Source organism: Numida meleagris, chromosome Z (genome assembly GCF_002078875.1).
Source record: "Numida meleagris isolate 19003 breed g44 Domestic line chromosome Z, NumMel1.0, whole genome shotgun sequence".
In the NCBI taxonomy this organism is placed as follows: Eukaryota; Metazoa; Chordata; class Aves; order Galliformes; family Numididae; genus Numida; species Numida meleagris.
In genome coordinates, this window is record NC_034438.1 from 59392889 (window position 1) to 59403379 (window position 10491).

A 10491-nucleotide genomic window follows, 5' to 3' on the forward strand; every position below is an offset into this window, starting at 1 on the left:
GCAAAAGACCCTGATCATGCTCTAGTGCATGTGTGGTATGTATGAAACACTCAGCATACGGGTAGGCTGTACTTCTTTTGTGTTGGTTAATGTTCATGATAAATGCATACGTTTCCCTGTAACGTATATGTTCGCAGGAGATGTAATCAGCCTTGGAGACCGGCAGCTCATCGTCATGCACATGCCTGGCCATTCCCGTGGGAGTATTTGCTTACATGACCGAGAGCACAAGATTTTATTCAGCGGAGACGTCGTGTATGATGGATCCATGATTGACTGGCTTCCCTACAGCAACATAAGTGACTACATTGTGAGCTGCCAGCGCCTGATGGAGCTGGTGGACAGAGGTCTTGTTGAGAAGGTGCTTCCTGGGCACTTCAACATATTTGGAGCGGAAAGGCTCTATCGATTAGCTTCCAACTACATCTCAAAAGCTGGTGTTTGTCACAAAGTGTCAACTTGTGCCATGAGATCCATTGCAAGCATAGCACTTCACCTTACAAATTCCAGGGGTACTTCTTCCTGAGCATGCATTTGTGTGGTCTGTCTCCTACTGAGAAACCAAATAACTTGTGAAAATGCTGGTACAAGAAAAAGCAGTATGCTTTAGGAAAGAGCTGGCAAAATGACATGGATGAGCTGTAAAAATTCTCCTTATTTTTGCCTACTCTGTTCCTGTTTTTGTGGGGAAAAAATTCATAAGGTAGTAGCTTAGCCAAAGCTGCTGTTTTTCCTTCTATTTTTTCAGGGCACGTTTGCACGGGTATTGTGATTGAAAGATATTGTTTTATTTTTGATATGTTTCTGACAGATAGATATATGCCAAACTGAGACTTCTTACATCCATGCCTGAAAGTTTGTTGATGTAGCACTAGGATGGTAGGTGTTCACTTGATCCCTGTGCAGGCTTTGGCCTAACACAGCTCATGTTAAGGCCTGATTTATGCTGGGAGCAGCACCATCAGGTCAAAATGAGAGGAACACATTGGCAGGGTGCTGTGGGCAGAACGATAAGGGCCATGGTGCAGCTGTTACCACTTGCAGCTTGCTGTCCCCTGCTGCAGTCACCTCCAGCATTTTTGGAAAGTTTCTGCACAATCCGTTAATGTATGGAAATGGTATAGACGAAACTCCTAAGATTGATGATATAGATAGGTCAGCTCACATAAACTGCTTTTGATGTGGATACAATAGCTTCCAGACTGTTAAGGCTTTTGTGCTTTCCAGTGTGATGCAGGGGACACGTGCACTCCATGGAGGGGTATGATAAGCACTGTCACATGTAGGGAACTATTTTGCTTAGAGGTGTGCAAGTTACATTATTAGGGAAATTGTGAGCTACTGAAGTAATGAATTAATGAATGCATGTGTTTAACTAGTCTGTACAATGTGGTTTGAGCCCTTGCTTGTGTGATGGTGTGTGTTTTTTTTCTGATGAGCGCATTAAATAAAGTTTAATTTAGAATTTATTTCTAAATGTGAGAGATCCAAACAGGCTTAGGTTAAAGCCTTTATTTGTGTTTAGGAGTCTTTGTGTGTGTTGGGATTGTAGCTTGGCTGTTAATGCTCTGTGGGAGGGAAAGGATGGAAGCAATAACATTGCTTTGCCCCACTGCATGGTTGGATTAAACAGCTGGTGCGTTTGCCTCCACACACTGAATGTATCTTGAACTGTTTACTGTTTGCTTATGAAGTGTTTTGGTGCATTTGGTTTTTATGGAAAGTGCATTCGAGTCTGTTCTAAAACAAGCTGAATACATTGAGAAATGCTAAGTGACATTGTAACTTGCTTATTTAAAAGCTGTTAAAATGTTTAAAGTTTGTGAAATTATTCCAACAGTCTATGTATTTAAATTCTTTAAAAGGACACTGTCTGATACTATTTTTGTATATAAACTTGTACTTTCCTAACAAGATTGCAAATGTTTATCCCAGATTTTAGTGGAGTTTAGCCTTATGTTTGGCTTTCACTTCATGTGGAAGGTATTTTTTTTTTCCCCTCTCATCATACCTGAGAAAAAGGGAGCCCAAATTTTGGGCTCTAAGGCATGGAGGAGTGGAAATTAGTGGCCTTGATAATGGATGTAAACTCTAGAGTTGAAAACAGGTTTTTTTGGGAAACCAGTTGCAAAAGCATATCTATCCAAAAATAGTGAAGGAGAACATGTTACATAATCCTTTTTATTCTCCTTTCACAGTTCACTGCATTCTTCACCAAGAGTAGTACTGATCCACTGTGATGTGCCTAGTTCTTGTTAGCAGTGCCTGTCTCCTATTACAAGCTAGAACAAAATGTAAATAGGCAGAACAGGTGTACCAATGTGGCACCTGGAAAACTTGTTATTGTTTGGATGGATCACAGTCTTTCTTTTGGAGAAATCCAGGTAGGAGTGTCTAAGCAGCACATAGACTTGTGTCCTAAGTGAAGCCACGAGCTGTTTATCTGGGTCTCATTTTGCCAGAGAAAGGAAAGCAGAATGTTAATTGGGGAAAAGCTGTTCTGTGAAGAGGCACAGAACAATCTTCACCATATGGTTTTCCTTTTTCCTTGCTGACTGACACATGCTGCTAATTGTGTAGCAGTCGAGACGTAGTTCTTCATAGCCAAGGGGTTCATAATGGGCAGTTGAGAGTATGGTAGAGTGTGGGAAAGTCAAAATAGGCAAAGAAATAGCACTGAAACTTACACTAACAGCAACTGAATTCCTTCAAATGAGACATCTGCAGCATCAGTAGTAATTGCTCTGTGCTGTGCAGTAATGTGGACAGAGACCTATTATATCAGAAGGACTGCCTATATTTATGGCAGTTACTAAAGTTTTGGAACTGTTAATTAGCAGATTGAGGTCAAGTTCAAGTAGCTTGTTATCTTACACAGCTGTAGCTTTGTTTATTCGCTCTACCCTTAGGGCACTTGAAGTCAGATATGTGAAACTGGAGCTCCAAACAGGAGGCTCACAGGCATGCCAATGGAAAAGGAAAGTGAAAGATTTCCTCTCTCATTTGTTTTTAAATCTGTGCTATGTGTTAACTACAAGATCTTTAACTGTTCAGGTTACTGAACCATATTAAACCACGTTTAAGCCCAATAAGTATATGTTAACAGCAGCTACCTGTTTGGTTTTTTTTTTCCTTGACAAAACCGTGGAATAATTTCCTAGATCAGAAGTGAGCTTTATATGAACATAGCCCAAAAATGGGGTGTGTTAGTAAACTGCTGCTATAATCCAGATGAAAATAGTTTGGGGGGATCTTAACATTATTTTTGTATTGTAGAAGTTCACTACTAGGTAAATGATGTGTCTTAAATATAAAGAACTGGCTCAAACTATTTTTGTTGAGAGATACTGAGTTCTTTGTCATAAGAGTTTGACAGTGTCCCTTTAACACTACTTGGATTAAATATTTAAAACATACATCTAAAGTTTTAATATTGCAACACCTTGGACATTTAGAACTGTGTTGCTTTATTCGTTAACTCTAAATGTGTGTGAAGTCAGTTTTCAGTAGACTGAGAAATTTACCAAAAAAATCAGATGGAAAGTTGTGCTCTGTAATCTGTCAAAGACTTTTGTGGTGTTAATGTTTTACAAAGACAAAAATAAATAAAAAAAGTGTTACAATTCTATGCAGTCTGGTAATGATTTCTAGGCATTTTAAAGATAAATATTTTTCCATTCTACGTAGAGTGTAAAATAATGAAAACTCATTAGCAGCGTCTTTTCTTAGTAAGAGACTGCATTAGAAACAGTTATGTATCATAGAGTGATGCTGCAAAGCTTATATAAAAGCATGAGTGGTACTTAAAAAAACTCACAAAAAAGGCTTTACCACATATCACAGTTAATCTTTTCCATGGAATTTGCATACAAAATATGGATATGATGAAAGCATATATTTCAGGGATCAATTTGAGTTTGTGATAACTTGGATTATTATTTCCATGCATGACAGCAGCTAATGTCAGCTATTAACTGTACTTGAAACAAAAAATGTTCACGTGGCTTTGTTCAGCACACTGCTGAAAGTTGAAATAATGCCTACCATGCTTCATGTTTAGCTTCTTAATAAAAGGCAAGGCTCTAATTAATTTTGAAAATTCAGCCTCTGGAGGATTGGCTAGTGCTGACCACAGTGACACGCTGATGTGCAGCTGGTGTATTTCTCCCAGTAATTAAGAAATATACATGGCTTGGGATGTATATTTGCAAATGAGTTCATTTGCCTACTACAACAGGTACCATGGGCAGATCTTGCCCCTTTGATAGGATCATGGGAAATAGAAATAACTTTCCTCCAAATTGTATGACTTCGGCTAATGAGAGCTTTGTAATACTATTTAAAACTCAACAAAATAAAATCCAGAGTGAATGTAGTAGCTACTTGTCTTAAAGCCATTAGCAACCATTGTGTATTACACACCAGTTCTGGTTCGTTTACATCAGAAGGTGCTGATACCTGGTCTGATTCTGAACAGGTGGCACAAGATTTCTAATCTCCTGGACCCTCAAATTCAGCTTGGTAAAGGGAATAGATGCATGGTTTCAAATATTAATAAAATTAGGAATGGCGAAATAAACATTCACTTAAAATGAAGGTATGGCTGGCAGACAGATCTACAAATGGCTTTCAGACAGCAGTAGATGAGTTTGTGAATTAACTAAAAGCTAAAGATAGAACAAACAATAGAATCTTCAAGGTTATCCCCAAAATAAGCAATTACTTTCCTTACTAAGCTAGCAATACACAGGTGTGAGGCACCTGCTAGCATTACTCTAATTTATCCCATCTATTCATAAGTAGTCATTTTAGAAGGGATATTGCCAGCTTAGAAAATCTAAGGGTTCACAGGTCACAGTTACTATAACTAAAATAAAGTATTTACTTCTAATTTGAGCCTTTCTTTTCAGTTTTTAATTCCTGACATCTCCATTTCATGTGCAACCTCAGCATAGCAACTGTCCTTGTTAAGACGATAAACAGGGCCTTTTCAGTCCAGGGTTGTAAAGACACTGACTTGTTACACTTGCAAATGAGATTAGCTTAGTATAATCAAATTTAGAAGCAGAGCATACAGAGGTTTTCTTGCAGGAAAGAGTGGAAAGAGACGTGTGTGCCCCCTTCTGGATACATTATGGTGGAGCAGGAACTTCCAGCAGGAGATCAAGAAGTCCTACTCGCACCATCTGAAAACACTGCTGGATGATCTACTTTTAGAATCACAGAATCATCAAGGTCGGAAAAGACCTCCAAGATCATCCAGTCCAACTGTCGACCTATACCACCAATATTTCCCACTAAACCATGTTCCTTAGTACAACATCTAAGTGGTTCTCAAACACCTCCAGAGACAGCAACGCCACCACCTCCCTGAGCAGCCTGTTCCAGCACCTGACCACTCTTTCGGAGATGAAATTTTTCCTTGCATCCAACCTAAATCTCCCTGGGCACAGCTTGAGGCCATTCCCTCTCATCCTATCATTAATTATGTGGGAGAAGAGGCCAACTCCCGCCTCAACACAACCTCCTTTTGGGAAGTTGTAGAGAGTGATAAGGTCTCCGCTAAGCCTCCTCCAGTCTGCACAATCAAAGTTCCCTCAGCTGCTCCTCATAAGACCTGTCCTCCAGACCCTTCAGCTGAATGCTGACTAAAGCCCTGAGATCCTTTTCCTCCACACAGTCTTCCAGCCACTCTACCCCAAGAGTACTGCCTGGGGTCATTGTGGCCAAAGTGCAGGACCTGGCACTTGGTCTTGTTGAACTTCATCCCATTGGCTTTAGCCCAGTAATCCAGCTTGTGCAGATCGCTCTGTAGGGCCTTTCTACTCCCAAGCAGATGGATGCTTCCCCCCAGCTTGGTCCCACCTGCACACTTATTGAGGGTGCGCTCAATGCCCTCATCCAATCAATACTAAACAGAACTAGTCCCAGTACTGACTCCTGAGGAAAACCACTCGTGACCAGTCGACAGCTGGATTCATCTCCATTCACTATCACGCTCTGGGCCTGGCCACCCAGCCAGTTTTTTACCCCATGAAGAGTACACCACTCTCGGCCATGAGCTGCCAGCTTCTCCAGGAGAATGCTGTGGGGAAGGCAGTGTCAAAGGCTTTACTAAAATCTAGACATACTATGTCAACAGCCTTTCTGTCATCCACCAAAGCGGGTCACCTGGTCAAAGAAGGAGATCAGGTTGGTCAAACAGGACCTGCCTTTCATGAACTTGCTGGCTGGGCCTGATCCTCTGGTTGACCTGCTTGTGCCATGTGATGTCACTCCAGATGACCTGCTCCATGAGCTTCCCTTCACACCAAGGTCAGGCTGAGAGGCCTGTGGTTCCCCAGACCCTCTTTCCAACCTTTTTTTCAAATGAGCATCACATTCACAACTCTCCAGCCACCTGGGACCTCCCCAGTTGACCAGGGCTGCTGATAAATGATAGAAAGTGGCTTGGTGAGCACTTCTGCTGACTCCCTCAGTACCCTCAAGTGGATTCCACCAGACCGTGTGGACTTGTGACAGTCCAGGTGGTGTAGCAGGTCACTGTTTTCTCATGGTTTGTGGAGGGTGGTTATTCTGCTCCCCATCCCAGTCTTCCAACTCAGGGGACTGAGTACCTTGAAGATAACTGTTCTCACTATTGAAGATAGAAACTAAGAAGGCATTGAGTACCTCAGCTTTTTCCTCATCCTTGGTGGTAACATTCCCCACCACATCCAGTAAAGGATGATTATTCTCCTTAGCCTTACTTCTGATGTTAATTTATTTGTAAAAACATTTTTGGTATCTTTCAAAGCAGTGGCCACATTAAGTTCTTGCTGTGGTTTTGCACTTATAATTTTCTCTCTGCATATCCTAGCAACATCCTTGTAGTCTTCCCGAGTTGCCTGCCCATTTACCCAAAGGTGATAAACTCTTTTTTATTCCCTGCATCTCAGCAAAAGTTCCATGTTCAACCAGGTGGGTCTTCTTCTCCACCAGCTCATCATATGGCACAGGGGGACAGCCTGTTCCTGTGCCTTTAAGATTTCCATCTTGAGGAATGTCCAGCCTCCCTGGACCCCTTTGCCTTCGGGACTGTCCCAACCCAAGGGACTCTCCAGACCAATGTCCTAAACAGTCCAAAGTCTGCCCTCCAGAAGTCCAAGGTGGCGGTTTTGTTGCCCCCTCTCCTGACTTCACCAGGAATTGATCTAGAACTCGATCATTCTGAGGTCGCTATGCCTAAGACAGCTTATGACCACTGTGCCTCCTGCCAGTCCTTCTCTGTTTGTAAACAGTAGTTTAGTGGGGCACTTCCCCTGCTAAGCTCTCTTACCAGCTGTGTCAGGAAATTATCTTCCACGCACTCCAGGAACCTCCTAGACTTCTTGCTCTCTGCTGTACTGTATTTCCAGCAAACATCATTTGCTTCTTGAATCCTTCTTTACATTCTTCTCTTAATTTTGGTAAATGATGCCAAAATTCAACCTGAATTGCATTTTGTTACTTCTACCACTATTCCTCTGCAACATCAAAATAGTCCGCCAAACATTTAACTGCAGGAATTTCTTTTGAAAGCCAAATAGAACAAGCCAATAGTTAGCCTCTCACATGACCTCCTAGATTTAGAACGATTCTCTTAGAAGCTGATGAACTAAATGAAGAAGGTAGATATGGCAGCGTCTAGACATTCTTGCAAATGAGGATGTCATTGCTACACTCTTCCTGGGCAGTGCTTGTTCTTTCTGGATTTGACCATGTGTCCACAGCCTTGCAACAGTTGTGACTGGGTTGTGCCCACTCAGCATGCTGTGTGATCTCACTCAAGATGATCTGCTCCGTAACCTTTCCTAGCACCAGGGTCAGGTAGATAAGAGTCACAGGTGTATTTTCCTTGTCCATGGAACACATAAATACCTAGCAGCAGGCTCCAGGCAACCAGCAAGCCTCCTGGCAGCCAGAAAACAGAAAGGCCACACAGGCCTTTCCTGCAGGGCAAGTGCTCCAGCCTCACTGCCTCAGAGGTCTCCAGTGAGCCCCTCTGGATGGGCAGTATCATTCCTGTCTGCAGTCCTAGAAAGGAGGCAGAGCCTGGATTAGGCCTGGTGCATGCTGGGCAGAGGGCATCACCCCTGCTACCCCCAGCTAGGGGAGAAAGGTAGGAGAAAATCTCTGAGAGCAAGCCACAGGCTGTCTTTGACCTCATGTGGAAGGAATCAGTGCACACAGAGAGCAGGGCAGCAGTGCTGGCATTTGGGGAGAGCCAGTAGGCCCGTGTCCTGCTGTCTCAGAGGAAGACATGGGTTTTGTCGAAGGCACCCCTATGCCGTTTGGATCTGGAGATTTGTCACGGCTGGGGTGATGTGGGAAGACTTGATCAAAGCCTCAGATACTGCTGCGAAATGCCAGCAGTGAGCAGACACAATATAGGGAATGGAACGGGCAGAGGCACTGTGGAAAACCCAGATGCGTTTGCTGGGGTTGGAGTGCTGCAGGTGACAACACCCATTGTGATGTCCCTGGCACCAACAGCCTTACATCAGGGATAGTGACATACGCAGCAGTGGATTGTGACCTCTTGGCCCTCACTCCTTGTAGCCGGGCACAGTCTCACTCTGCTGACTTGCACCTGCACTCCAGCTGAGCGTGTCTGTGAGGTCTGGAGTGAGCAGCAAGGATAGCCTTGGTGCTGGTCTTGTGCTCTGGGAGCTGCTGACAGCCGCTCTCAGTGCTCATCCCCAGAGCCATTAGAGCTTCTTCCCTGCCCTGCCTGGCTCAGGCAGCCAGGGCACCCAGGAGGCTGCAGCAGCAGAGGGAACTGGTAAGGGGATACCTCACCCTGGGCAGCTGGGAGGGTTTCCTTCCTGAGGTCACTTGTTCCTCCCCTGCCAGGGTCAGCAAGTGACCACAGCCTCTCTTCCTTTCCTAGCGTGACCCCTGCTGCAGCAGCAGTGGTGTGAGGAGCAGCCCCTCATCCCCTGCGCTCTCCTGCCCACCATAGCAGCTGGAGAGCATGGCCACTGAGCTGGATCATCGCTGCCCCATTTGCCTGGACACCATGGATGACACCAGCTATGTCATGACATGCCTGCACCAGTTTTGCTTTGGCTGCATCCGGCGGTGGACTGAGACAGTGCCCAAGTGCCCCCTCTGCAAACAGAGGGTGAGATCCATCTTGCACTCAGTGCGTGCAGATGACAGCTTTATTGAGTTTGTCGTCAGACGGCCTGTGCAGGCCAGGAGAGTTCGCCGACACCGACCAGAAGCTGCAGCGCAGGTGTCCATGGCGTCCACCTGGGCATCCATCTTCCGCCGGCACCCAGTTGTGCTCTGGCCCTTGCTGCCCTGGCTGCGCTGGGGGCTGAGGCAGCTCTTTGGGGCTGACAACAGGGCAGCCTCTGCAGCGCTGCGTCTTGTCCTCTCTAGCCTGCTCATCTTTGGCCTGGACGAGGATGCACTGACCCGGCAGCTGCTCAGCTCCCTGCAAAGCCAGGTCACCAGCTTTGTACGACAGCTCATTGCACGGGCCATGCAGTGGTGCAGCAGGGAGGTACTGTGATAAAAATGTGGGAATGTTTATGTTTGTTCATTGTAGTAAAATGTAAAACTATTTGTTGATTGTGATAAAGTGTGAATGTGAGACTGTTTGTCCATTGTGAAGGAAAGTACTGCTAGCCTGACGGAAGGGGGGAAATATACACATCCTGAACCCCCTGGAGGGAATGTAAACATCTAGGTCTAGTAACTGTCCTTGCGATAACTCGAACATTCTGTCTCGCCACTTCGCCTCTCCATCCTAAATAAAGCAAACCAACCCAGTAAGAGAAAGGTTGCGATGACATCTAGCGACGGGAAAGTACAACTGCAGACGCCAAACAAGCACCCCGGAAGCCTCAACAACCAGAACTGAGAGACTATAAAAATAAGGAGCGGCTGGTGGCGGGTTGCGCCTTCTTGAGGAGTCGTGACTCTGCGACTCCCAGGGTGCCCAGCGCTGTTCTTTGCTTGTGTTTTTGCTTACTCGAATTAATAAATACTTTTCTATAATTTGACTTAAATTGTCAAATTTATGACAGGTACGACGTCTGCTGGGCCTGGAAGCCTCCCATGCTGCCACAGGGCAGGAAGGCAGCGCTGCAGCTGCCCCTGGTGCAGCTGCCTCACCAGAGGAAACTCCTGACCCCAGCCCACAGCCCTCCAGCAGCACCGAGGAAACCAACGTGGAGGAGCTTCCAGTCACCTCAACCTCTGCGCTTAGTGAAGATCCCAGCCAGCCTCCGTCCATCCCAGCTCCGGTGCCGACAGTCCAAGAAGCAGCCCAGGAGGAACGAGGGGAGGCTGCGGCAGGTCCCTCAACTGCCAGCACGGCCAGGGAGCTCTCCCGCAGGGCACCTCGGCGAGCCCCGAAGAGGAGAGCCGGCACTTGTGAGGCCTCGGCACCATCTGCCAAGAGGCCAGCCCGCCGGCAACGCTAGGACTCCGCCCCAGCAGCTGCCGAGAACAGGGCCG

At 45.5% G+C, this 10491-nt stretch overlaps 2 protein-coding genes across 3 annotated transcripts in view; both read left to right on the forward strand.

Annotated features, from left to right (window-relative positions):
• MBLAC2 (metallo-beta-lactamase domain containing 2) overlaps window positions 1-3628 on the forward strand; it is a 6912-nt gene extending 3284 nt beyond the window's left edge. Inside the window, exon 2 of the mRNA XM_021379857.1 lies at window positions 138-3628. Coding sequence (XP_021235532.1) covers window positions 138-526 — 389 coding nt within the window. The 3' untranslated portion in view covers window positions 527-3628. The remainder of the gene's footprint in view (window positions 1-137) is intronic.
• LOC110389846 (E3 ubiquitin-protein ligase Topors-like) lies at window positions 5428-10489 on the forward strand. Of its 2 annotated transcripts, none has more exons than XM_021380829.1 (3): window positions 5428-8140; window positions 8912-9532; window positions 10059-10489. In XM_021380829.1, exons 2-3 carry the CDS (start codon window positions 8996-8998, stop codon window positions 10455-10457), a joined length of 936 nt encoding a protein of 311 aa, XP_021236504.1. In that variant the 5' UTR covers window positions 5428-8140; window positions 8912-8995; the 3' UTR covers window positions 10458-10489. The 2 variants fall into 2 exon arrangements, with proteins under 2 accessions (XP_021236504.1, XP_021236505.1); XM_021380830.1 differs by lacking the exon at window positions 5428-8140 and adding an exon at window positions 8152-8803.

What these genes read in the sequence shown, in the direction of transcription:
- LOC110389846 (XM_021380829.1), top strand. Translation starts at nt 8,996, where the DNA reads ATGGCCACTGAGCTGGATCATCGCTGCCCCATTTGCCTGGACACCATG. An exon ending in TGCAGTGGTGCAGCAGGGAG is followed by an intron (nt 9,533 to 10,058) that starts GTACTGTGATAA and finishes AATTTATGACAG; the next exon opens with GTACGACGTCTGCTGGGCCT.